General features: G+C 32.6%; 5 protein-coding genes across 9 annotated transcripts in view; 3 read left to right on the top strand and 2 right to left on the bottom strand.

Moving 5' to 3' along the window:
• Nucleotides 1–152: 152 nt before the first annotated feature.
• On the bottom strand, nt 153–1,983 carry LOC108908204 (alpha-methylacyl-CoA racemase). 3 transcript variants are annotated; one of them, XM_018712148.2, is made up of 3 exons: nt 1,926–1,983; nt 1,344–1,689; nt 153–1,284 (listed from the first exon to the last, which is right to left on the bottom strand). In XM_018712148.2, the coding sequence occupies exons 2-3, from the start codon at nt 1,449–1,451 to the stop codon at nt 250–252; spliced, it is 1,143 nt and encodes a 380-aa protein (XP_018567664.1). In that variant the 5' UTR covers nt 1,452–1,689; nt 1,926–1,983; the 3' UTR covers nt 153–249. The 3 variants fall into 3 exon arrangements, with proteins under 3 accessions (XP_018567664.1, XP_018567663.1, XP_018567665.1); XM_018712147.2 differs by lacking the exon at nt 1,926–1,983 and adding an exon at nt 1,904–1,921; XM_018712149.2 differs by having other exon boundaries at nt 1,344–1,937.
• Nucleotides 1,984–2,141: 158 nt separating this feature from the next.
• LOC108908232 (vesicle transport protein GOT1B) lies at nt 2,142–3,555 on the top strand. 2 transcript variants are annotated; one of them, XM_018712186.1, is made up of 5 exons: nt 2,142–2,433; nt 2,486–2,577; nt 2,819–2,997; nt 3,080–3,161; nt 3,280–3,555. In XM_018712186.1, the coding sequence occupies exons 1-5, from the start codon at nt 2,409–2,411 to the stop codon at nt 3,325–3,327; spliced, it is 426 nt and encodes a 141-aa protein (XP_018567702.1). In that variant the 5' UTR covers nt 2,142–2,408; the 3' UTR covers nt 3,328–3,555. The 2 variants fall into 2 exon arrangements, with proteins under 2 accessions (XP_018567702.1, XP_018567703.1); XM_018712187.1 differs by having other exon boundaries at nt 3,276–3,555.
• A 666-nt stretch (nt 3,556–4,221) lies between these two features.
• On the top strand, nt 4,222–14,069 carry LOC108908226 (HORMA domain-containing protein 1-like). The gene is made up of 11 exons (XM_018712177.1): nt 4,222–4,258; nt 4,586–4,719; nt 4,988–5,242; nt 5,311–5,536; nt 5,657–5,817; nt 6,287–6,374; nt 6,998–7,105; nt 8,014–8,115; nt 11,136–11,391; nt 13,627–13,758; nt 13,817–14,069. Exons 2-11 carry the CDS (start codon nt 4,684–4,686, stop codon nt 13,887–13,889), a joined length of 1,437 nt encoding a protein of 478 aa, XP_018567693.1. The 5' UTR covers nt 4,222–4,258; nt 4,586–4,683; the 3' UTR covers nt 13,890–14,069.
• On the bottom strand, nt 12,466–13,379 carry LOC108908227 (telomeric repeat-binding factor 2-interacting protein 1). Its single transcript, XM_018712178.2, has 2 exons — nt 12,905–13,379; nt 12,466–12,760 (listed from the first exon to the last, which is right to left on the bottom strand). Coding segments are annotated over exons 1-2 (348 nt in total). The 5' UTR covers nt 13,252–13,379; the 3' UTR covers nt 12,466–12,759.
• A 632-nt stretch (nt 14,070–14,701) lies between the features above and the next one.
• LOC108908300 (failed axon connections) overlaps nt 14,702–26,569 on the top strand; it is a 98,663-nt gene continuing 86,795 nt past the window's right edge. The window contains exon 1 of one of the 2 annotated variants that reach the window (XM_018712317.2): nt 14,702–15,149. In XM_018712317.2, the coding sequence (XP_018567833.1) occupies nt 14,856–15,149 (294 nt within the window). In that variant the 5' untranslated portion in view covers nt 14,702–14,855. The remainder of the gene's footprint in view (nt 15,150–26,569) is intronic. The other variant, XM_018712318.2, reaches the window with a different exon arrangement.

The raw sequence follows: 26,569 nt of genomic DNA, 5'->3' as shown, positions 1-26,569 counted from the left end.
TAAGATCTCGAAAAAAATTAATTCTAAAATAAGTTGTGATGAATGTTATGAAGATATTTTTTCCTGTACCTATGTTTAATATAGGTTTTTTTCACTAATTTAACTATAGTTCATCAAAAAATAATTATATACACCTCTATTAACAAAACATTTTTTTTGAAAAATTGATAAATGTGTCGTATAAAGTAATACCATATTATATCTAACTTTTGTATATATAATTATCAAAATATATAAAAATCCCTATTATTACAATCTTGAAATCTTAAAACACTTAATAATACCCTCTTTTTCAAGTTCATTTATACTTTCATTGTTAAACCCTAAACTTGCTAAAATCTCCTTAGTGTGTTGACCACACTTAGGAGTTTCATTAGTAGAACTTGATATACCAGGAGTCCTGCTTAATTTTGGTGCAGGACTCGATACAAAACCATCACTAGTTTTCACAAATGTTTCTTGTTCTACATTATGTTTATGCCTGGCTGCTTCTTCTAAGCTTAATACCGGAGCGACGCAAGCATCAATGGAATTAAATATGTTACACCACTCTTCCTGTGTCTTTTCAGAGAATTTTGCAGCAAAAAGGAGTTTTAACTTATCAGACGCCTTACTGTCACAAAACTGCGGGAGATCTTCACTCAGTCCTAGGCCTTTAAGCAGTTGACTATAGAATTGGGGCTCCAAAGCTCCGACTGACATAAACTTTCCATCTTTCGTTTTGTAGACTTCATAAAAATGAGCTCCAGTATCTAAAACGTTCTTTCCTCGTTCTTGTCCCCAGATTGGCAATTTCTGGGATCGAATCAACCAATTACCCAAGTAAGCAGAACCATGTGTCATACTATTATCCACAACTTGTCCCAAACCAGAAGTGCTCCTTTCAAAAAGTGCTATTAAGATCCCTAATGCACACATCAGTCCACCACCACCAAAATCAGCTACTAAATTTACAGGAGCAATTGGATTTTCATCTCGTCTTCCAATCAATGACAATAACCCTGAAAGTGCTATGTAGTTAATATCATGTCCAGCTCTCTTGCTGAAAGAGCCGCTTTGTCCATATCCCGTTAGCCGTGCATAAATTAGTCTAGGGTTGTCTTCTAACAATATCTTCGGACCTAGGCCCAATTTTTCCATTACTCCTGCCCTAAACGGCTCTATCAGTACATCTGAAGTTTTGCATAATTTTTTTAATATATCGACTCCTTTTGGATGTTTCAGATTCAGAGATATGGACTTTTTTCCATTGCCCAAGCAGTCCAAGTCAGTATTGTTATCAATCTGTAAAAAATTCATTTTTTTGTTTTTATATCGATTATTGTTTATATATTTATTTTTACCTTATCAACCCGAATTACATTTGCACCAAAATCTGCCAGTACCATTCCACAAAAAGGTGCAGGAGCTAATCCAGCCAATTCTATTACTTTTAATCTTTTTAATGCCATGTCTAGTAAATGATGAAATTTAATGTATATGATGCCATCTTTTGCATTTCCAAATTGTATAAATACAATACCAAATTCACAGTACTGTATGTTTTTTAGCACTATTTATCCTCATTATGCGAACCAGCTGCTTATCGTTATCAGAACAAAATAATTAATTCATTAAATATGTAAATAAATCCTTAAGTATAAAACGAAGTGGTCAAGATTGTTCACTATTGAAGTATTTGAACTTGAACTAAATGAAAAAAAGATGCGTATTATGAACTTTGTTCTAGATTACCTACATAGGTGTAGAAATATTTCCTCGAAATATTAAAATATGTAACATTCAAATAAATTGCAATTAATTAAACTTTCTGAATTTCTTTTATGATCGACGAACACTGGCATTTTATTTATGAATTAATGTTTTATAGGTATTTTAATATTTAGAGAAAATGGGTATTTACATATGCACTGCCACTGTCTCACCTCTGACCCACTTCAAAGTCAAACGGCGACGTCGGCATATGACGTCGATCAACAGTACTGGAACTGGAACTACTTTCAATTTCGACGGTGTGTTCAATTCAACTACTACGTAACTGCAGCGTGAGCATTTTAGTCACTTCTGGTTTTCTATTGAGACTGTTTCAAAATGAGCAGAAGCAGAAGAAGAGTTTTTAAATTGAAGGTTGGAGACGAAAACGGAAAAGTCTTGTATCTGTCAAGTTTTAAAATGGTTTATACTTTTGTTATGTAGCGTATTATATTTTATTAACGTTATTATTTGTGAAACGTATAGTAAAATTAAGCCAAGAATTATAAACAAGAAGTAAGAAGTAAAATATGGTACATTAGTTTGGTTTCTCTTGTCAGAAGGTTGGTTTTCGTGACGTGGATGTAAATTTCTAGGTTATACGTCTAGATATATGTAATTATTGAATGTTAAGTTACTAAGTCCTTTACTGGAAAATGTTTGAAGTAACAGATACACAAAGTGAGGTGTTTTAATTACATTATGCTTATCCACTTATATCTCTTATTTTCAGAAATTGGTGTTGGATTGGCAGGGTTCGGAATATTTTTCCTTTTCCTAGGAGTCCTATTAATTTTTGATACAAGTTTGTTAGCCTTAGGAAATGTGAGTTTAATTTTGATTAATCTTAAAATATTAACTATTTTGTAGTCCGCTTATATGTTTTCAATTTGAAATATAGCTGCTGCCACTTTCACACACAAACTATTATTATTCTTACATATTATACCAACGGATATCACGATGAAATGCTTTATTATATGCCTGAAAATACTTTTAACGTTTTCATTTCATCATCCCGGAAACATTTCCTGTAAAATTTTAACACGCTGTGTATTATTTTCAGATATTGTTTTTGTCTGGATTAGCGTGTGTCATTGGTAGGGAACGGACATTCAGATTTTTCTTCCAGAGGCACAAAGTTAGAGGGTCGTTGGCATTTTTTGGGGGAATTATACTAGTACTTATAAAATGGCCAAAATTAGGGATGATAGCGGAGTGTTACGGATTCTTCCTGTTGTTCAGGTATAGATACAACATTTTGCAGTAATAACTGAACCAGTACAGTTTATGGTAAAATTTATTATGACATCAAATTTTCTTTCAGTGGGTTCTTCCCAGTTGCCATAAATTTCTTGAGGAGAGTACCTATATTGGGAACGTTTTTAAATCTTCCGGGTATAAGTAGTGTAAGTCCATTTAGTTCATCGAATTATCTGTCTAATACTTTTTTACCTCCAGTTGGTTTTAAATGTTAATACGGAATTCTTTTTTTCTATGAATAATCTATTCTTATTTTCCAGCTAGTTGACAGATTGGCTGGAGACTCACACCGGACAACCGTCTAAAAGTTAATCTTAGTAACAGTTTTGTTTTTTACGAACTTTTGGTTAAGGAATGTGAAATATAGTGTAGGTATGTTTTAAAATATTTTTTTAAGACAATTTTAACACTGAAGTTTAAAAGGATTGTGTAATATATGTATGCATCTGTATTTATTATTTATAAATAATTATGGTATTTTTGTACAACCCGAATATGATTCTATACACCCCCGTGTCACAATAAATTCTTTTGTTAACACTTCGACTTTTATTATAGCTTTGAAATATTTTTCAAACTGAATGTAAAATATGTATTTATCTAATATAAATATCAAAAACCATTCACAATTAAAAAAAAATATTTATATGCTTCATAAATTACAGGTTTTCGAGATACAAGATGTATAATTTTTAAAACAAATAAAACATTTTTTTCAAACATTTCTGAAGATAACAATTTGATTAAACTAATAATTTATTTAAGTAAAAATTCACTGAACTGATATAAAAAAATAATTATTTTGATGTTCTTTTATTAATTAAACCTAGTAGGCTGGTGAAAATTAAAGTGGTGATATTTTGGTCATAAAAAATTAAATTAGGAGTTGTCAGTCTTTAAATCTTCAAAAAGGTTGCATATATATTGTAAATGTTCTTTTTTTCATATGTATATTTTTCACAAATTTTTAATTTTTCGTAAAGTAACAATTTGCAATTTAAAAAAATAGAATAAACGTTCGCTTCCTAGAGTAACGACGTAGGCTTGAAACACACTATGTATTTCGCTTGCTTTGAGAGTTTGTATGTCTATAATCTGCCTAAGCTTATTTGAAATCTCGCGCCCGTTTGGCTTCGTGGCGATTGGTGTTTACTACATGCGATCTGATTTTCAATTGGTCCAATTGCGCAAAGATCAAGTCTGGCACCTGCTCATTACAGTGCGCGCTGCTGTGCAGTTTTAGGTAAGTAAATATTCAAACATTTACTTATACACAATTTTCGCAATTAATTTTTTTTGATTCATGGAATTCCCGTCTTTAATCGTGTTTTAAATTACCATTGATCGTCCCTTAAAATGTCACAAAATTTGAAGTTAGGTTAGCGCCTTCCCGCTTTGCAGTTATTTCAAACTAATTTATAAAAATGCTTTTTATAAATTAATAATAGAAATACAATCGCATACATAAAAAGATTTTAATATTTACTGTTTGTAGTTAGTTATCTATATGACTTCTGTAGGTTGACAGGAAATATATAAGTTATCCATGACAAAAATTCATTTGTTTTAGATTGTTGTTCCAGCGATTTAATTGTTTGTGTTGGTATTAAGACCCCCTGTTCCTGTTAATACTAGCTTTGGTTTTCTCTTGAAAATTTATTAATATTCATGATAATGGCTTGCAAACAGGACATATTAGATGTGGTAAGTATCTCTGAATCTATGTTTAAAATATGTTTGTTAATGCATTGAAGATTTAGTAGGTATGTAGTATGTATAGTCACTAGCCACATTTCAGGTTTATATATAATTTATTTAATTATAATACTGTTATATAGGGTATCTCAAAATTAACACTTGTGCTTTTACATGAAGGGCTAAAGCTAATTGATCGTGTTTTCATCAATTTTAAGATACTCTGTATATACTCACATTTTAGTCAAGAATTTCTGCATGAACATTTACATTTCAGACCTTTTCAAGTGAGGCGATGTGTAGTGCAGTCAAGTCCTTCACTATGTCAAAAAAACTGACTCAAGCTGTAATGAACACATCGGTTTTAAATATTTTATATCAACGTTTGGTGCTGAATCAATCTGATTTGAAGATAAGAGAAATCGAAGACATTTCGGTCATGGTGCTTAAGAGAAAGAATGTAAAAGACCCATTGCTGCGACATTACCTTGCATGGATCAAAGGGATTGCTGATGCCATCGATAAAAACTATGTAAGTGATCTACTTTATTGCTTTTATTAGTTTATATGCACGGATATTACGAAAAAGAATTTTTGTAGCTTAAAGAGGCATTTCTGTTTATGAAAAATCCAGCAAACGATGAGATTATTGAGACATACAAATTTTCTTTGAAATATAATAATGACGATAACAAGGAGAGCAGGCGTACTCCTTCTCATGTAAAACAGGCCACTTTAGAGTTTCTTCAAGTTATCAATAATTTAAATAAAAACGAAAAATTGAACGAGAACACAGAAGTTCAAATCGAGTTGACGTACTTCGACAGTAAGTATCGTAGCATATAATTCGTATTTTAATCTATTTGCATCTTCAAGGGTCCATGTTGATAACATTTTGACATAAAAAGTAATTAATGTTCAATTGATGTGATCGTTGCTCTTTTAGTGACACCGAGGCACTATGAACCGCCAGGCTTTCAAGCCTCTGTCGACAAATATTGCTTGCATGCTTCCACCTGCAACATTCACTTAGGAATGTTGAATACGGGGTATCATAAATTAACGTGCTATGGAGGTGGAGAAGCAGTAAGCAGAATGGTTCTAGCGGTAAGTAGATTGGTTCTGTTACAATAACCTTACCTTGCGCAGAAGCTTTGAATCAAAAAAAATTTGTAGAGTTTGACATTTTCATTTGAAAACAATCATGCCGCAAAGAAATTTAAAAATAATTCGACGATGTTAAATTTATTAAAATAAACTTACTAACGTCTTTTTTTATTGCGTGCGGAAGGTCAAACCTCAAAATAAATGTTTTTTGATGTAAAATTCTTTTTTAATATTTTTCCATTTAAAATTACTATATACAGGGTGATTCCTAAGTTGAATCACATTTTTCCAGTTTCAGAAAATGCAATTTCTCGAACATTTGTTATCGTGTCTTTGTCTGGATTCGAAATTCGTTTCTCCCATTTTGAACCTGTTTTTGGTAAAAAATATTACGCAATTTAAGAATGACCCCGTATATTTGTATTTAACGTAACAGACACAAGATAGTGAAATCGAATTATTATTTTAGCTAAACGATCAAGCTCTTTTGTCGGTTACCTCGGAAGGTTTAGCGAAAGAGGTCGAAACTAGGCAGGATCCTTTTGAGCAAAGTACAGGTGATGATTTTTTTTACTTTGTAAATTGTCAATCAGTAATAACGAAATGTTTGCATATTACGCAGTTAAGGTGTAAAATCGGCTGCCGGGAAATGCCATCTCAGAAAATTTTCGCTGTTTTAGTGATCATTTTTTGAAAATATATTTTATCTAATTTTCCGTTAGAAGTACGATTCCTCAGTTGATTGATTGATTATTTCTTTTTTATTATTTTGTTTTATAACTTAAATAGTTACTATACAGGGTGTTACAAATTAGTAGGTCAAGCAGTTAACTACATATTCTTTGGACTAAAATAATGGGACTTTTCTTATGTCACTTTTCATTTCGGAGCCCCATTTTAAAAATACAGGGTGTCAAAATTAAAATTAAAAAAATGATTTTATTGATAACTCCCGTGATTATGTGCTAAATTTCAAATAAATATCTCCACAATCACCGGAGTTATCAATAAAATTCATTTTTTAAATTTTAATTTTGACACCCTGTATTTTGAAAATGGAGCTCCGAAATGAGAAGTGGTTTAAGAAAAGTTCCATTATTTGAATCTAAAGAATATGTGATTGACTGGTTGACCTACTAATATGTAACACCCTGTATATTGATATATTACATTGCCTTAGTCGAAAATATGAGCGAGAATGAGGACGAGGCTGAGGACCCTACTCCGAAAATTACTAATCCAAATATTATGGCTCCTAAATTGAATAGTAATAATACCTCAGTGTCAGGTTAGTTGTATTTATTAAATTAAATCTTTTTGGTAAGGCTTTTCGAGTCAGATTAAACTGTTTAATCTGATTTCCCGTTAGAGGGATACCTCCTTTTTACGGACAAATAGTGACCGCAAAAATCGCCCGTTTTTTCACAATTCGCAGAGAACTGAAGAAAATAGATAAAAATATGTTTTTGGTCTCAAATTACTCGTCGTAAAAAATTAAGATGAGCATAGCTTTTAGTTTTTTCAAAATTTTCAAAAGTCACCCCTATTTAGAGGTTGAAAAGACTCCCAAAATGAAGAATTGAATATTAATAATAAATATAAAAACTATTAGCATGTGAATTTTTCTACCGAATGATTCTTGATACAAAGAAAGATTTATTCTCATGACTGAAATATCGCATGTTGAATTAGAAAATCCACCCTTAAGCGTGCTCAGGGGGTGGAATCATCCAAAAATAGAGAATATCAGAAATAATTGTAAAAATTCCAAAAAAAATATAATAAGATAATAATTCACATGCTAATAGTTTTTTTATCAATTGGTAATATTAAAATTCTTAATTTTCGGCATTTTTTCAACCCCTAAGTAGGGGTAAGTTTTAAAATTTTCTCTTTCTTTCAAAATACTAAAAGCTATGCTCATTTCAGTTTTTTACGTCAAGTAATTTGCGACCAAAAACATATTTTTATGTATTTTTTAAAATTCTCTGCGAATTGTGAAAAAACCGGCAAAAATCATAGGTATTTTGCGGTCACTCTTTTTATGACCGCATTGGTGTCCGTCCAAGAGATATTCCATTGTATTTCAAGGTACAATTCCTCAGTTAAAAAAAAATAATGTTATTCCTTTCGTCTTATTATTTTTTTTATGACTTAAATAGTTATACTATATATTGATATATTATATTGCCTTAGTCGCAAATATGAATGTGGAGGAGGCTGAGGACCCTGCACTGAAAATTACCAAACCAAAAATTGAGGTTCCTAAATTTAATACGAGCAATATCACAGTGTCAGGTTAGTCATATTTATTAATACATATAATTATTTTTTTGGAAAGGCTTGAAATATTTGAACTCGAGCATCCTTGGGTAGGGTAACGCAGTCTTCTGAATTTTCTAAATGTTGCTCATCTTGGGATGACAATGTGTGATGGCCCATGGTCAAATTTGTTTATGTAAGGCATTAAAATAATAATAATTATTATTAAAATGTCGAATATGCCATTAGCAAAGTACTCATTTTTTTAACAAAATTATTTGAAAAGCCGACTTTAAAAACCACCAGAAAATATTTTACAGTAAAAAATGAACATCCAAATTTAATTAAACTTTGCTATTGACACTTTTCTGTCAATAGCTGAATACACACGCAAAGACTTATTGGAGCGATAAATTGTACAAAATAATCGTCATGTAAATCGTTAAGGAAAATCTTTCAGACAAATCTTAGACAGGACAGTAATGCGGAGTTTTATTGAATCGAATTATAGTTTATCTGACTGTTTATTCGTTACGTCTGTGTCACTCACAAAGATTTATCTCTAAATTTGGTAAGATTATTCTGTCATCCTTGATCTTTCAGAAGTCCAAAAACTCAGAGCAATTTATTTGTTACTGTTAAGTGTAATTTGCTTGAGTGTTCTACGAAAACATGAACAAAAACGACTTTAAACGCGTTTTATTACTTGCAATAATGGGTTATGTGATAAAACGACGCAGAAGAAATAAAAAGCGAACAAAATGGGTTAAAACATGGTTATTGTGGAAAGAATACAATACGCCACTAATTCCTTATAACTGTCTTTTTTTAATATTTTTATTTGTATATTCTTGTGAGGTTGTTTTCCATAAATACGAGTGATTACGATATAAATCGATCAGTCCACTAATAAATTCTTTTGATGCCATATTTGAATTTGTAGTATGTTCTGAACTCAAGACAGAAATTAACCGATTTTACGTATCGCGCAGATATTTCCTCCAACATGTACTAGCACGCAGATGACGCTCTACAAAATATTGCCCGATAATTCACGACAGATTTATCTGCCGTTTAATTGCTGTGTTAGTGTATGTGACAAAATAATCCCTGCAAATTATTTGGCAGCAATTTATCCGCCAAAATTTTGGAATTTTACAATTTTCCTTGATGACCCAAACTAGCAGTTTTGTCTTTACAATTTATGCAATTCAACGATAAGTCGGTCAAATTGGTCGATAAAACTGCTCGTGTATATTCAGCTAATGTCACATAAATTTATATTTACAATTTTTGCAAGTATATATTTTTTTTCTATTTTTTTCTTTTCTATTTATCCATAAAGTTTATTTTTTAATGAAAATTAATTTTTGTCGGTTTTTAATTAAACTTCATCCATCATTTTTTATTGACTACTTTTCAGATTATTCCATACTATCTGAGAGTTTCAGATTTGAAATCATTTTATGGAAAAAGTCGTTAATAAACAATTTGAAAACAAAGCAAAAAATTTCATTTTTTTATTTTTTTTACTTTTTTGCTTCTAGTTTTCTTTGAGTAAAGATAGGTATAGGCATTGCTTCATAAAGAAAATGAATGTATGGCCGCTCAAACTTACAATTAGCCAATTTTTCTATTTTCGTCGCGTTTACCCTTAAACGTTTTGATTCTCATTTTTTAAAAAAAGGAAGGAAATAAAACGTTCAAGGATTTTTATCACATGACTTGTTCGAAGAGTCATTAAAAATGAAAAAACTGCAGGTTGCTATTAAATTAGAGGGTGCAAATTGGAGAAAGAGGTGAAAATGCACCCTTTCAGTTTTTTTATTATAGCTCAAAAACGAAGCAAAGTTTCGCTATAGTTTATAGGAAAAGTTATAAGGCTTATTTAAAATATTTAAGAGGAAAATTTTATGCAAAAAATCGATAATAAACAATTTAAAAAAAGCAAAAAATAAGATTTTTTTTTACTTTTTTTGACTCAAATTTTTTTTTTAGTAGAAGTAGGCAAAGAAAATTGCTGTACAAAAAAACTAGATGAGATTCCCTTCAAAAATTTTTGGACTAATATTGACTGAATTATAACCAGTCAAACTTAAATATTTTTTAGATCTTCTTCGTTTTTAACATAATAATGATTATAATTCTTATTATTTTTACAACAAATTAGTTCATTACTTAATAAAAAATTATTTCAAGTTTTATTTGTTAATAATAAATGAAGATTTTCACAACTTAAGTCAAAAAAACAAAAAATCTTATTTTTTGCTCTTTTTAAAATTGTTTATTAACGATTTTTTGCATAAAATTTTTCTTTAAATTTTTCAAATAAGCCATGTCGATGGGATGGGATTCTCTAAATAATTTTTCCTATGAATTATACCAAAATTTTGCTTCATTTTCGAGCTAAAATTAAACTGAAAGGGGTGTATTCTCACCCCTACCTCCAATTTTCACCCTCTAATTTAATAGCACTCCGTGGTTTTTTCATTTAAAATGACCCTTTGAACGATTCATGCAATAAAATTCTTGAACGTCATACAGGTAGTTCCTTTTAACCCTGTTTTTTTGGATATAATCGATAGTCTATATTTGTTTTATTAAAATATAGATTCTGTGGTACGTGAATTAGAAATATTACATTGACGGACAATTATTACAAAGTTTACAAGATCCATCGTCGTAACTAACGACAAATTTATGCACTAAGACAATATATTACTGCATGGTTAGAATGTGGTCTTATGATAAATATTTTTGTTAAAAAAAATTTGCTAAAAATTAACGCCTGCAAAAGATGACACAAAACAACAATAAATCAATCTGTCTCAGTATTTTTCCCCGAAATTTTGAGAATTCTTGAAAAATGAGAAAATTTACTAGTTTTTACTCGACAAAACCCGTTGACATTTTCTGAATTTTGGTAAATTTTATCACAAATTTGATCACTGGTCATGGCTTCATAAAATATTTTTTTTTTATTAAAAGTGTCTCGAAAATTCGTAAGAGTGCGCTTCCCCTCTGGAAATATACTATATGCTTACTAATATTTCTAGACGTTGACATATTGAGTGAAAACAGTATAGAGATGACGGAAGCGCACTACGCCTGCCTATGCCAGTTGACTATGCCCTTAGATGCAGACATAATCGAGTGTTTGGACTGCAAGAGGCAGTACCACGCGCCCTGTCACGGTTATCTGAGCAAGGAAGACGCCCGCAGGGCCGATTTCGTTTGCATCCAGTGCAGCGACAAAGATGCTGCGTTGTACCAGATTTCGTCCGACGAAAGGCTGTTGTTCTGCAGAATCAGGTAATCTGCCAATAACATTATTTACATCTTTTAGCAGGGTTTAAAATTTCGTTGATATTCCTTCCTGCCTTTTACATTGCCGATATTGGGTCTTTTCCGTAATAAATTTTTCATGTTTCAAGAATACATCTATAAATCGCTTACAACTGAATTTAAAAAATAAAATTATTTCGGATCGAAATGTGTGGTAGCACAACATTGTTCATATAATTTCTAGAATTTTTCGTCAGTCGAATTATTAGATATTCGGATAAAGGCGTGTTTGGATGATTGGAGTTGTACTGTATTCCGTCATATTTCCTTATGCTTATTATTTACTTTGTAGAAAGGTGTAGAAAAACTTCCGTTTTGATAATTCCTCGTGTTGGTCATTCAAATACTTTCAAGACATCCACAATCATTATTGTGGCAAAGTGTGTGGCACTATCTATGTACAGTCACCGGAACTACGTAGTTCTTCCTTCCGAGTGACCAAACAAAATTTTTTCAGTATGCATGTAAATACCACAAAGTTATAACGTTTTACGTGTAACGGGTTTCTGATAGTTGTCAAACGCACATTGAACAGCGTAGAGCAATCAAGCTCTCTTTTAAAACCGATAAAATGTCCGGTTGTGTTCCCGTGGTTCGGAAGGTATTATGATGGTTGAGACAGTGTGCACTACCTTGGAAGGACGGGGCGTCCCCGCACAAGCTGTACGAACGAAAACATCAAAGCTAGGCGCTCTGTGCTGAAGAGTGATAGTCGATCGACCATCAGAATATTAGCAGACCGTGTACGATTGATCGGACGTTTTATCAGCTTTCAAAACAGGACTTGACTGCCGTACGCTGTTCGTTGTGTGTTTGACAACTATCAAAAACATGTTTCACGCAAAACGTTATAACTGATGAAATTTTGTTTGGTCAGTTGGAAGGCTTCCCACTACGTAGTTCCGGTGACCACAGATAGATAGCGCCACGCACTTCTCCACAAGAAAGTCAGTCTGAATACATAATAGCCGGACTTTGTACATTACTTCAATTATGGCTTCTAATATGTGTGATCAGTACATGAGGCATGTCTGAAATGGACTTTGTATTTATTGAAATATAACAATAACAAAAAAAACATTGTATACATGCCAAAATGTAAATAATGTTCATGGTAAAATGTGAATGCTTTATATTAGTATCTTGTCAGGAGTTAACCATCATGTTTATATATTTTTCCTATAATGCAGAGTAACCATGATTTTTTTTTGTAACTGTCTTCAATCTACTGAAGGCAACTCTGCCACTTAGGTGATATCGGACATGATATCTCGAGTATAGCGATCCTCGAAGTCTCTGTAACTTAACCCTGACATCCATTCTTCATCTCCTGATTCTGAAAAGAAAAACAATGTCTATGTTTTTTTTTTGTCAACTCTCATTGTATTGTATAATAATTTGTTCAAACTTCATTTGAAAACGATAAAATATTGTAGGAAGCATTCCAGCATAATTATGTTTCAACGACTTTTTGACTTACTAATTCTTTGTATCCTCTTCATCGCTGTCACTATCAACTGAGATTTCGGCACCCGAATCATCGTCTTCATCCACATCGTCAATCTTTAAACTCAGTTGGTAGTGACCCAGTTCAATGTGTTTTTTTCCCGTCGCTGATAAATCGAATCTGGAATCGTTGATCCGGGGCAGTATATGTTTATCAAAGCGTTCCTTGAGGCTCATCCAGGTCCTATCAATTAAGCCACTATTGGCCATATCCTCCCACAGAGATTTGCCACGGATTTGATAGTAGCTTTGGGTTGCAATGATGAATTTCAGGATGATTGTGTCTTCGTCGGCGGTGTAAATCGGTCTGTATCCCGACATTTCGCATAAAATTCAGTTTATTTAGTTAATAGTTTATGTTAATATAATACTGTAAAATTTGCTTTGTACCGGCTAGATACATACACAATGCATACAAATATTTCAATATGTCAGGTTACTCAGGTTAGGTTTATTTTTGTCGGCTTCTTCTTCTACGTTCGACTGTTATGCAGACTGCTCTAAATGAGCTGCTTTCGATTCAGTTGGGGGCTTTCTATTAATTAGTCCAGGAACAATTTTAATGAGTTCAATTTGTAAGAATATCGTGCTCTTCTTGATAAGAAGTCTGATGAATCGATCAATATTTAATTTAATGTAGCCTCTAAATAAATAAATATGAGTTGCACGTTGTTTTTAAAATCTTTTCATTTTTAGATTTGTGTTGTATTATCTTGATAAACGTGGCCAGTTACCTTTTGAAATATTAAAATTTATGTCTGAAAGCCACCGCAACAAGCTCGTTACACAGCTGGAAAATTTTAACGTATTTGTTGGGAAGAAGAATAGGTAAAGTTCCCATTTCGACTTTTTAATGTTTATGTGCAAACACATTTTATTGTTTTAGTAAAGTGAACCAAGTTGCTTTAAGGAAAGTTATAGAAAAGTTCTTCATACTAGAAGACTCCCAGGTGTTCTAATTTTTTAAAGACGTTCGTTCTTCACGGTTTGTTTCGCTTAATGCGATTCTGTTTGTTGTTTTTTGAGAATAAAAAATATGTTAATTGTTCTGTTAGATGTAGTGTAAATTGTTCTGTTAAATGAAATATTTCTGTTTTTTTCACATGTTCTCACTAACTTGAATAAATAGTTGCATTTAATTAATTTCTTTTATTTCCCAGTAAATTATTTAATTTCATAATGTACATGAAATAAGTGTCTTGTGGGCGAGATATAACCTACAAAGTTACTTTGTATCTACTGTTAAAGTGCGATCTCTAAATAAATGTGTTGTAGCTAAATTGTAGGAATCAACTACTCTGCGGGTTACAGCATATGTAGAAAATCTAACTTGAACGATTTCATCCAATTTTAAAGCGTCAAATTTCAAAATTTCTAGGAATCGGGGCATCCACAAGAAAATATATCTAAGATTTACGTTGTTGCAAGCGTCTTTCATTTCCTATTTGTGAAATTCAATTGTTGGAAACCATTGCAGGATCTCATTCGTTCCTTAGTTAAACAAATCTAACCTATTTGCTTAATTGAAAGTTGGTGGAAATGGCCATTAGAGGCATGCCATCCAGTGACAAAATTAACCCTCTGTACATGGAAACGTCGAACGAAGACACCCTGTAGCTAAACTCGGATGGGTCAATGTCCACAGAACGAACACAAGAGATGAATAAAAGGGTGGGGCTCGGTGCATGTGCATGGCAACAAGGCGCGATGCGAGGGTGGGGGCGAAGCCAGCGTCGCTTTTGCCGAGCCGAAGAGTGACGTCACGCGAACGCGATTCCTTGCCCGGCTCGGTCCTCGGCCCCCTCGCATTTCTGTGCTGCCACTTCGGTTATCGAGTCGCTCGCTGTTATCATTGTGCCGTTCTTGTGTGGTCGCGTGTTCTGTTCAGTGTTACCGTCTCCGTTGTATCCGTAGTCGAACTAGCGATGGCCACCGAGGTAGAGAATAACGTGCCGGCCGTCGAGACCAAGGAGATCAAGGAGGAAGCGCCCGCCGACAAGGCGGACGAGGCCGCCGCCGGGAAACAGGAGAGCGCCGGGGACGCTCCCGCAGCCAAAGAGAAGGAGCCGGCACCCCCGAAAGTTGTAGTGCATAAGACGAACTTCGAAAAGGACGTGGTCTATCTGTACCAGTTCTCTCGCACTCCTCTGCTGCCATCCCTGTCTCCTTACTGCCTCAAAGTGGAGACCTGGTTACGGCTCGCCGGTGTTAAATATGAGGTTAGTGGGTGAAAATCACTAGATCTTAAAAATTTTCATGGTTTTTGACATGTAACCCTCATTACATGTTTATTAGTATTGTCTGTGATCAGTGTGATCCCTCACAGATCTCTTAACTGTGTTCCTCGTTGGTCGGCCATTTTCAACACAGAGGAAGAATGGCATGTCGATCTCTGCTCCTGCTTCAGCAAAAACCAGAGGGGCGACACAATGTAGTTTCTTAATTCCATTTTCGCCTCAGATTTCATGGCTTTTATTGTAAAAGTTTTTTTTTCACGCATTATCATTACAACGAAACAAAATAAAGTTAGTATTCTGGATTTTGGGGGTAAATTTTTTGACAAATTCGTATGTAGCGGATTTTTGGAATATTGCAGTTGTAGCAAGATTGATTCAAACATCCCCTGATACATATATTTATCGAATTGCTGTTTATTAATTGGAAAACTTCAGAGCCGTTTGAAGAATCCGAAGAAGTAGTTACAAAGGCACTAAAGGCAGTGTAACAAAAAAGTTGTACATCAGCAACTAAATCGTATTGATTATGAATTTTGACATGTCCTGTAGACACCCAGTGACCAATACGTATGTCGTGCACGTAAAGCATCCAAATAGATATTTAAATGCGAAAAATATTGCGATTTAACTTACTACGCGTTATATTTTCCAATACCGACACGATCTTGATGCCATAAATGTAACAAACAACTTCATCGTGGATGTATTTACATAGAATAAATAGTAGGTAATCATTTTTTTAAGGGGAATATAGAAATAAAGTAAAAGAAACCACAAAGTGCATTTTAAATTCTTAAACTTTGGAATTCCCTCTAAAGCAATGGGTAGGTAATATCCTTATCTGAAAGTAAATACATACTTTGTGATTTTTATGTTTACACTGCCGACATATTGATTTATCTGTGATCCGATCTGTTTGAAATATTATTCGTTTTTTTTTTATTACCTACAAGGGTCGCCAAATATTAAGATGACAGACGTAATACAATATAGAAATAAAGTTTACGCTTATTTTTATCTTAATCGCATATTATCTTCTGTTTGTCGAGCTGCAATAGATTCTGTCTTTGTCGAAATTGACAGTTTCTGTGGTGTTTTTGGACTTTTGGTTTTATAATAAACATATGTTTTATAATGTGCCTATCTTACAAAAAACTGTAGATTTTCTAATTAAACTGGTGTTTAAAGCCAATATTGAATATTATATTAGGCTAATTATCTTTATATATCTAATTTTAAGTAAAAAAAAAGAAACTGATTTTTCATTCTTAATAAATGTGGCAAACTAAGTAAAGTGTATATTTTTGGAAAGTCGTGGCCAACTATGGTTTCCATTATAATGTAACATCTGTACTTCGAAAAAGGTAGAATTATTTAAAAAATAAGTATGCCACTGGAAGTAAAAGATATATCAAGTGTTAACATTAAAAAAATACACATCGGAAATATTTTTTTATGTAACACTGTAAATATCTCCAAAACATGAACTTCGTGAACGAGCGGTTCATAAATTTATTACAATCTTCTCAAATATACTACTAATCCTCTTTCGTCTTCAATTTTGAGATGCGAGGTAAGGAATAGGCATGCAGGTTTTGTTTTTCAGTGTTAAAGAAATGTTTCCGTTAGGTTCACGAAACGACTCCTTAATTTCCAAAATATTTACAATACCCAACAGACTGTAGCTAAACATACTCGATGCAAGAAATAGATGAACACAGGTTTTCCCGTTATTTATCTCCTTTTCGAACGATAAACAACACGAAACACGGACAGTTTCCTGTTTTGATATCTATACAAATAGATAAATTTAGAACAGCGTTTTCCCCGTTAGGTCATACCTATTTTTAACGGGGGTGGTTTTATTAAATCGCTTTTATCCTCGTAAGAATTTTGTAAGTACGTTCATTTGTCAGCGGTATATATTTCAGTCAGATTATACGAGGTCTGTTTAGAAAATAATCGAACTGTCTCGCCACAACTCTGCATGGTCTCATTTTACGGATTTTTTCATGTATAACTATTGTAAAACGCCTTGGTAGTACACAAAGTTCACTGTTTCACCTTGAGACAAGAATTCAATCTGCACAATTCCATTAAAGTCGAAAAAAAAAACAGTGAGCATCACTTTGACATTGGATAGAGACTGACGTGCTTTCTTGTGCGTGGAGATACTTTGCCAATCCATTGTGAGGAGAGGATTGAATTTTTGTCTCAATGTCGTCTTATGTCCTTTATGATCCTTTGAATGAATGTTTCATCGTCGTTGGATTGTTCAAAGGGTTGCCGACAATCATCCACATGATTTTCTTTCTGTTGTTTTGGCTTCAAACAAGGAATTAATTTTGCTGCAACTCGATGCATGTTCAATTTTTCAGTCAAAATATCATGGCAATGCCCAATTGAGATGCTAACCTCTTCTGCAAATTCTATAACAGTCAATTGGCGATTTGCACGCACCAGATCTTTAACTTTTTGAACATGGGAGTTCAATTGGCTGACGACCACTTTTAAATCGTGAAAACCATTCGTAACATTGCGTACAACCCAGAGCATCATCTCCGTAAGCTTGTTTCAAAAGTTGAAACGTTTTCCTGGAAGTTTTCCCCAGATTCACGCAAATTTTTACGTTGCTTCGTTGTTCCAGAAAAACGCACATTTTAAAAATCGTCACTGACTTCATTCAAATAACAATATCACGAAAACTAAATGAGATATCAACAATCCAAGGACATGTGGTTACAAAGGAGGTTATGCGCAACGCAATGCTGCCAACCGCATACTACTAAATATCTCTACGAGCGCGTAATTCAAAAAGTTCATTTTATTTTAACAGACCTCGTATAAGAGGTATTTAGTTTTGGGCAGGTAAAATATTTCCTATTTTTATAATTCCAATAAATCAGCCATAAAATTCTGCTTGCATTCTTTTATCACATCTAAACACAACATTAAAGTTGTTTATAGACAACATAGTTGAAATATTTTTTCTCAAACATGCATATGTTGTAATTTTCAGGAGTCTTCGGGGTTCGATGTTTATGTTTAATTAAAAAGAAAATATCTTCAAAGGAAACCTAAATATTCTAATACAACTAGAATATACTCATGCTCGGGTTTTTCTGGATTGTATATTACTTTGTATATTGTATGCATTAACTAATGTGAAGAGAGTAAATAAGCCGAGGTGCGAAAAAATATATTTTTTAAAAAGAATATTTCTAATATCTACTGACTTGCCACTCTATTATTGAAATAGTTATTTTAATAATTAACGCTATATGAAATGTAGAACTACAGGGTGTTTGGAAAAGTTGATACAAAATTTAAGAAGGTGAAAGTAGAGCCAAAAGTAGTATGAAAGTTCCTACACAAACATAGGTCCTTCGGAGCACCGTTACTGAGATATGGCCCTCGAAAGGAATCTTATTTGGATATTTTTTAAAATAACTTTCTTTCTGATTAAGATAACGGAATGAAAATTGTAGGTAATAATCATACCATAAGGATCTTTAACTATCATAAGTTTCATCAAAATCGGTTATAAATAAGGATAGTTTTCTAACTACCCTTAACAAAAATTTTTCGAATTTTTTTATTCTTTTGAATTATGGAGCAAATAATAGTATTTTTTAATGAATTTGACTTTTTTGAAGAAAAAATGTCCCTACTGTTTTTTCGACTTCTGCGTAGTTTAGTCAGAAATAATTATTTTTTAAATAATGTATGGCTCAGTTTCATTGTAATGATACTAATGATTGTCACTTTCGCGTGCTATCATTTAAATTCATACATACGTTTCTTAATTGTAATATTTGTGCTTGACTTTGCACTTCATTCGATTTTTTTACAACCATGAAACATCATGCTTTTACTAACCGTGAATATGCCGATATGCATTTTATTTATGGTTTCTGTAAGGGAAATAGTTTGGCGGCTTAAAAAGAGTATCGGCAACGTTTCTCTGATATAAGGCAATCTTATCCATATGCGTGACAGCGGCAACGCAGCGGTTCTCGACGTAGCGTATTATTTGAAATTCGCAGGTGTGACATATGGTGTATATTTCAGGCTTAGGCATCCAAACAAAGCCAGCCAAGTGCAACGTTGCCAAATCTAAAGGCTTACTACTTAAGTAACTAGCGAATGTACAGAAACTCTCGTTAGACTTTTAGACGTACCTCTGTACTCCTTAATCAGAAAGAAAGTTATTTTAAAAAATATCCAAATGATAAGATTCCTTTCGAGGGCCATATTTCAGTAACGGTGCTCCGGATGACCAATGTTTGTGTAGGAACTTTTTGTACTACTTTTGGCTCTATTTTCACCTTAAATTTTCTATCAACTTTTCCAAACACCCTGTAGTTCTACATTTCATATAGCGTTGATTATTAAAATAACTATTTCAATAATAGATAGTTGATAAAGAGTGGTAAGTCAGTAGATATTTTTTTTACTAAACATATTTTTTACACCTCGGCTTATTTACTCTCTTCAAATTTGTTAATACCCTGCATAACACTTAGCAGGAAGCAGAAGTAATATACAATCTGGAAAAACCTGAGCGTGAGTATATTCTAGTTGTATTAGAATATTTACGTTTCCTTTGGATATTTTCTTTTTAATTAAACATAAACATCGAACCCCGAAGACTCCTGAAAATTACGACATATGCATGTTTGAGAAAAAATATTTCAACTATGTTGTCTATAAACAACTTTAATGTTGTGTTTAGATGTGATAAAAGAATGCAAGCAGAATTTTATGGCTGATTTATTGGAATTATAAAAATAGGAAATATTTTACCTGCCCAATACTAAATACCTCTTATACGAGGTCTGTTAAAATAAATTGAACTTTTTGAATTACGCGCTCGTGGAGATATTTAGTGGTATGCGGTTGGCAGCATTGCGTTGCGCATAACCTCCTTTGTAACCACATGTCCTTGGATTGTTGATATCTCATTTAGTTTTCGTGATATTGTTATTTGAATGAAGTCAGTGACGATTTTTAAAATGTGCGTTTTTCTGGAACAACGAAGCAACGTAAAAATTTGCGTGAATCTGGGGAAAACTTTCAAGGAAACGTTTCAACTTTTGAAACAAGCTTACGGAGATGCTGCTCTGTACGCAATGTTACGAATGGTTTTCACGATTTAAAAGTGGTCGTCAGTCAATTGAAAATGATCCTCGACCAGGAAGGCCTTCGACTTCAATTGATGACTCCCATGTTCAAAAAACCAAAGATCTGGTGCGTGCAAATCGCCAATTGACTGTTATAGAATTTGCAGAAGAGGTTAGCATCTCAATTGGGCATTGTCATGATATTGTGACTGAAAAATTGAACATGCATCGAGTTGCAGCAAAATTAATTCCTTGTTTGACGCCAAAACAACAGAAAGAAAATCGTGTGGATGATTGTCGGCAACCCTTTGAACAATCCAACGACGATGAAACATTCATTCAAAGAATCATAACGGGAGACAAAGTTCGGTAATTTTCTAAACAGACCTCGTATAATCTGTCTGAAGTATTACCACTGACTTAACTGGTAACTACTTACAAAATTCTTACGCCATATCAGAAACGGTGCTCCGGAGGACCAATGTTTATAGCAACTTTTTTTGCTATTTTTGGCTCTACTTTCACCTCCTTAAATTTTGTACGAACTTTTCCAAACACCCTGTATATAAAATAGACATTTTAGAACACATTTTAATAAATTTTTATATTAAAATTTAGAAAAAAATATAACAATCTGCAAACTGAACGACTTGAAAAATTAGGGAAAGAGGTCTGGAAGTAGACAGAAGCAGTGATTTGAATAAATATACGAGGGGTCCTAAAACTATCTAGCTAGACTATGAAAACAATAATCTGAGGCTTGTCAATAGTCAATTGTTTTATTCTACTTTCTTGCTAAATTTTGTTTTTATTCGTTGTTATTATGCGTTTTATGAACTGTTTTGACGTCAATTCTATTTGAAACAGTTTGTATTATTGATATTAGATCTACGGAAGACTCCATCATAAAACGGGGCGACATGAAATTGCATTGTCGCTTGTCAAAGAGATACTGTTCCTTTTCATTCAGGAAATAGACATAAAAGTGTAAGGAACATCGTAAAGTGTAAGGAACATCGTACCATAGTAAAAGTCCAAGGAACATCAGAAATAAACATCTTTGTTGCAGGTTTCTACTAATAAAACGTAGTTCCTGAAATTCCACGCTGTCACTGCCCACTTTTTATGTAACATAGTTGGAACGGATTAATTTTGATGCGAGTCTTAATTGCCACGTAAAGTAGTTTAATAACAATACTTACTCCACATTCCGACGCCGTAAAAAATAGTAATTACGCTCCGCCAGCGTGGAAACCGACTAGGATGTGGGTTTATTTCGTGAATTTTACGTTTTCTGCCGGTAGAAACGGGGTGTTAACGATCTGTCCTACATACGCGAACAGCTGGCTGTTTACTTGAGGAACGCCGTTAATTATTTCTTTTTATTAAAACAAATTAGGCAGTTAGTCGCCGGAATGAGCCACAGTTTTATTTTTACGACTGCAGAAAACGCGTATATCTCTTTTATTATTCATAAATCATCCTAAATTCGAGGCCGGACCTGGCGGGAATTTTAGCCTTTTTTAGAATGAAACCAAAAATTGTTTAAGTTTAAGATGCTGATTGCGTGACCTTTTTTAGGATCAAACTGTTTTAGTCCAAATATCATGAGAGGAAACTACCTTCATTTTTACTCGTTCAAAAAACTGCGTCTACGCACACCTCGTGGAAGAATTTAGGGTAAATTGGGGAATGTTAGGCTTCCGCTCGAAGTCGTTACATCGCGGCGTTCGAGCCATTTCTCTTAATTTTGTCGGGAGGGGCATACATTAAACAAGCTGGCGTTGTTTTTTGTCTCGAGCGGCAGATGTTTTACACATCACACGGCTAGCTTCGTGTTCTGTATCAGGCGATGGGGAAAATTTGTTTACTATACAGTCGGTTTGTTTTCTTAAGCGTTCAGTTTAAATTTAAATATGTAAGTGAGCAGCTCCCGATGTAGATATACGATCGTTCCATCTACGTGCCCTGGGATATGTGAGAACAAATTTTTTTTTCTTAAGTGAGAGGCCTGTCTGTTATTATTATTATATTTGCTCTGATTTATTGGCATGAAGAACAGACGTCATTAGTTACGGTCGTGTTATTTCAGCGGGCCAAAATATTGGAAACGTTTTTAATTCGTGCTGATATAATCGTAATAAACGTCGTAAGTGGCAATAAAAATATTTATATTAGCGCCTGATTGCCCCTAATCACACCATGTGTAAAATATTGAAATAAAAATCGTTCATGATAAATAATTAACTAATTATAATATTTTACAAGCTTTGTAACAACATTAAAATTAGTTCTGCTTAAGGCCACGTAGATTCTGTCAATTAGGGAATTTATCAGTCGTGTTAAGGGGTCAGACAGTCATTTCCGTTGCACTGGATTTTGTAAAACGCAAAGCACATTCAATTTAATGCGCCTTAATCAAATTATATTTGGTACGAGTACTTTTAAAAGCCATTTAGAAAAACTTGGGAGGTACAGGAAATCAGAGATGTATTTTATAGACATTTCCAAATGATTTACAAATAGAGTCTTCCGTTCACATCACATTGGCTGTGGACCTTATGGGCTATTTATTGATTATGGGATTTTATGACGTTCAAGATATTTTGTTACATGAATCGTTCAAATGGTCATTTTAGATGAAAAACCGCGGAGTGCTATTAAATTAGAGGGTAGAAATTGGGATAGGGGTGAAAATGTACCCCTTTCAGTTTTTTAATTGTAGCTCCTCAAAAACGAAGCTAAATTTCGGTAGAGTTTATAGGAAAAATTATTTATAGAATAGAATTTCCCATCGAAATGGCTTATTTAAAAAATTTAAAAGGAACATTTTTTGTTAAAAAATCGTTAATAAAAAAGCAAAATATGTGATTTTTTGATTTTTTTTACTTTTTTGCTTCTATTTTTTTTTTTTTTTTTGGTAAAGATAGGTATAGGCATTGCTTCATAAAAAAAGTAGATAAAATTTCGTTGAAAATAAAAGGTTGTAAAGTATTTTTGGATGTAAATGTTTACCCTTATACGTTTTAATTCTCATTTTTTGCAAAAAAGGAAGGAAATTCAAGGATTTTCATCACATGACTTGTGCGAAGGGTAATTGAAAATGAAAAAACCGCGGGGTACTATTAAATTAGAGGGTGAAATTGAAGATAGAGGTGAAAATGCACTTTTGCACTTTTTTAAATATAGCACGAAAACGAAGCAAAATTTCGGTATAGTTTATAGGAAAAATCTTGTAGAGAATTGAATTTCCCATCGAAATGGCACAGTTAAAAAATTTAAAAGAAAGTTTATGCAAAAAATCGTTAATAAACAATTTAAATACAGCAAAAACTTTTTTTTTACTTTTTTAATATTTTTTTTTGTAGAGCAAGGAAAATTGCTCTACAAAAAAATTAGATGAGATTCCCTCCAAAATGCGTTTTTAAAAGTTTTTGGACTAATACTGACTGAGTTATAACCGGTCAAACTTAAATATTTTTTAGATTTCCGTAGTTTTTAACATAATGATTATAATAATAATTATTATTTTTACAAAAATGTAACGCTGAAAGTCGACCTTGTAGACTTGTAACGAAACAGAAATGAAATACATTTCAAATTAAATCATTTTACAAATCTAAATGTTTTTAAATTCTAAACAATATTTGAGTACAATTAATAAGTAACTTTTAAATTAAATTATTTATATATTATTATAAATCTCCTTATTTGAGATAGTAAAAATGAAATACAGTATGATAAACTGTAATTTCATTTGAAAAATCTCTCATACTTTCATACAGTTGTGAAAACTCATGTAGGCAAGTTTTTAAAAATTTTAATATTTTAACGGTGGTGTCTTTATTTATCTTCGAATTGTCCGTATACGTTTTTAGAAATAAGTCTACTTTTAAATTAAATGAAACCATTCATAATAAAAACACTAGGCAAAATAAGAAATTCCACATTCCTTTTTTTAAATACAAAATTCACCATTTCATTTAGGTTTAAAAGTTTTTAACAAGTTGCCATCTGAGATAACGAACACAAATAATTTTATATTTTTTAAGAAGAAGTTGCACAAATACTTAATAAGAAATACATTTTATACTTTAAATGAATTTTTCGATTCTTAATGTATCTAGAGTAGATAGTTCTAAGTTATTTTAAGTATAAAAAAAATGTGACAATTCCTATACAATGTCTGTCTTCAAGGAAAATAAAGTTTATTATTATTATTATAAAATCTTTATTTATTATTAACAAATAAAACTTTTGAAATAATTTTTTATTAAGTAAAGAACCAATTCGTTGTAAAAATAATAAGGATTATTATTTTAAAAACGACGAAAATCTAAAAAATATTTAAGTTTGACCGGCTATAACTCGGTCAATATAAGTCCAAAAACTTTTGAAAATGCATCATTTTGAAGGGACTCTTATCCTAGTTTTTTTGTAAAGCAATTTCCTACTTCTACTAAAAAAATATTAGTTAAAAAAGTAAAAAAGAAATTAAAAAAATAAAAAATTTTTTTGCTTTTTTTTAAATTGTTTATTAACGACTTTTTGCATAAAATTTTTTTATTAAATTTTTTAAATAAGCTTTTTCGATGAAAAATTCAATTCTCTACAAAATTTTTTGCATAAAATTTTCATTTTCCATTTCGACGGGAAATTCAATACTCTAAATAATTTTTCCTATGAACTATAGCGAAATTTTGCTTCGTTTTCGAGATCTTCAATTTTCACCCTCTAATTTAATAGCACTCCTCGGTTTTTTCATCTAAAATTACCCTTTGAACGATTCATTCAATAAAATTGCTTGAACTTCGTAGTTCCTTTTAACCTTGTTTTTTTGGATGTTCATTTGACAGGTTGGCGTTGCACAGCCACCGTGATTTAGACAATTATGATCGGTGAAAGATTGAAACAAATGGGACACGTAGTCTCATCGCTAACAAGCGTATTATTTTAAAAATAGAAAACTCTCTCGAGAGTAGTAATTTATAAATATGCGTCTATGAATCCGTAGGTAGATTATACGCTGCGGGATAATTATATCTGCTAGTTTTATGCGGCGATTTCAAGTTCATTAGAGATTCGTGAGCGTAACCTTGCCGAGGTCATTGTACCTATTTATCTCGTGAAATTAATTCGATTATTTGTGTGTATCGCCGTCGGACGTTCTTCCTTTGTGTTTTCCGATTGTGGCCAGACAAGGTACGATGTAGAGCAGTAACAAAGGAAAATACGCTTTTTTTTAACTTTTGATAGGTTTAGCGTCTAGTGTGTATTGTTAACTCGAATGTGAACGGATCGACTGACACTTACTTTGTTGTCGTACACAATGTGTTCATAGTTCTAACCTGACATGACTGTCAGAATATAAGTGTAATTTTTGTGTAACACATTTTTTCTTGGGCATTTCATCTGTACACAAAAATATTTAACCCTTCTATCTTGTATTGTACTACAAGCAGGTATCTAGCTAACCAAACAGCTCGATGTGATGAATACACCAAATCTCATATTGAAGCAGACAACCTGTCATTCATATATATTAAATAGTGAAGGCTTTCGACTGCAGATGGTCCAAACATTTCATCGAATAACTGTTTTTTTTTACCCCTCAATGAAATTCTTTAAGTGACATGATGTATGGCTGCAGGTGTGTGTTATACAGGATGTAAGAAATTCAGGGGGTGATTTTCTGTCGAAAAATAAGGTGGGTCTTTCATATAAAAAAAATTATATGTGAACATCCCCCGTGAAGATACAACCGCTTAAAGAGGGTGACAAAAAAGTAGTTTTTTATTTTTTTTCTGAAATACCAAAACAGTGACAAATGAAATTAATTAGACCTTTTTTGCTATCGAGAAGGCACTCAGTAAACAATTTGTTTATTTTCCCTACGGTTGGCGAGCTTGGTCGTAAATCAGAGACCGCCTCAAAAAAAAAAAACAAGTAAACAACAGTGGCGCGTACAGAGGTAAAATGTAGTACGTATGTGGAATTTAAAAAACAAATTGTATTTATAATAAATTACATTTAAAATAGTTTAAAAGAATAAAGGAATTTTTGTAGGGACAGACGTGCCAGACGTGAACTGATTCCTTCATCCCTTCATCCCTTCATAATGCATAAAGAAATTATTCAATATCTAAACCCCTTAGAACCGTACTGCACTGGATCCTGGACAGGCAATGATCTATTACTTTGCATCGAATATGATCCTTTACTCATTGTTCAGAGGTTCAGTGTACATTGTGTCACAAGCAAAGTACCGAAATTTTTTGA

Source organism: Anoplophora glabripennis, unplaced genomic scaffold (genome assembly GCF_000390285.2).
Source record: "Anoplophora glabripennis isolate ALB-LARVAE unplaced genomic scaffold, Agla_2.0 scaffold18, whole genome shotgun sequence".
NCBI lineage: Eukaryota > Metazoa > Arthropoda > Insecta > Coleoptera > Cerambycidae > Anoplophora > Anoplophora glabripennis.
Note: the sequence above shows the minus strand (reverse complement) of the source record. Positions and strands in the feature narration are given on the sequence as shown.

Coding starts and splice junctions, on each gene's coding strand:
- LOC108908227 (XM_018712178.2), bottom strand. CDS start 13,251: ATGTCGGGATACAGACCGATTTACACCGCCGACGAAGACACAATCATC.
- LOC108908204 (XM_018712148.2), bottom strand. CDS start 1,451: ATGGCATTAAAAAGATTAAAAGTAATAGAATTGGCTGGATTAGCTCCT. Junction 1,285..1,343: donor ATGTAATTCGGGTTGATAAG/GTAAAAATAAAT, acceptor AATTTTTTACAG/ATTGATAACAATACTGACTT.
- LOC108908226 (XM_018712177.1), top strand. CDS start 4,684: ATGATAATGGCTTGCAAACAGGACATATTAGATGTG. Junction 6,375..6,997: donor TCCTTTTGAGCAAAGTACAG/GTGATGATTTTT, acceptor ACATTGCCTTAG/TCGAAAATATGAGCGAGAAT. Junction 7,106..8,013: donor TAATAATACCTCAGTGTCAG/GTTAGTTGTATT, acceptor ATATTGCCTTAG/TCGCAAATATGAATGTGGAG.
- LOC108908232 (XM_018712186.1), top strand. CDS start 2,409: ATGTTTGAAGTAACAGATACACAAA. Junction 2,578..2,818: donor GTTTGTTAGCCTTAGGAAAT/GTGAGTTTAATT, acceptor TATTATTTTCAG/ATATTGTTTTTGTCTGGATT. Junction 3,162..3,279: donor ATCTTCCGGGTATAAGTAGT/GTAAGTCCATTT, acceptor TTTTCCAGCTAG/TTGACAGATTGGCTGGAGAC.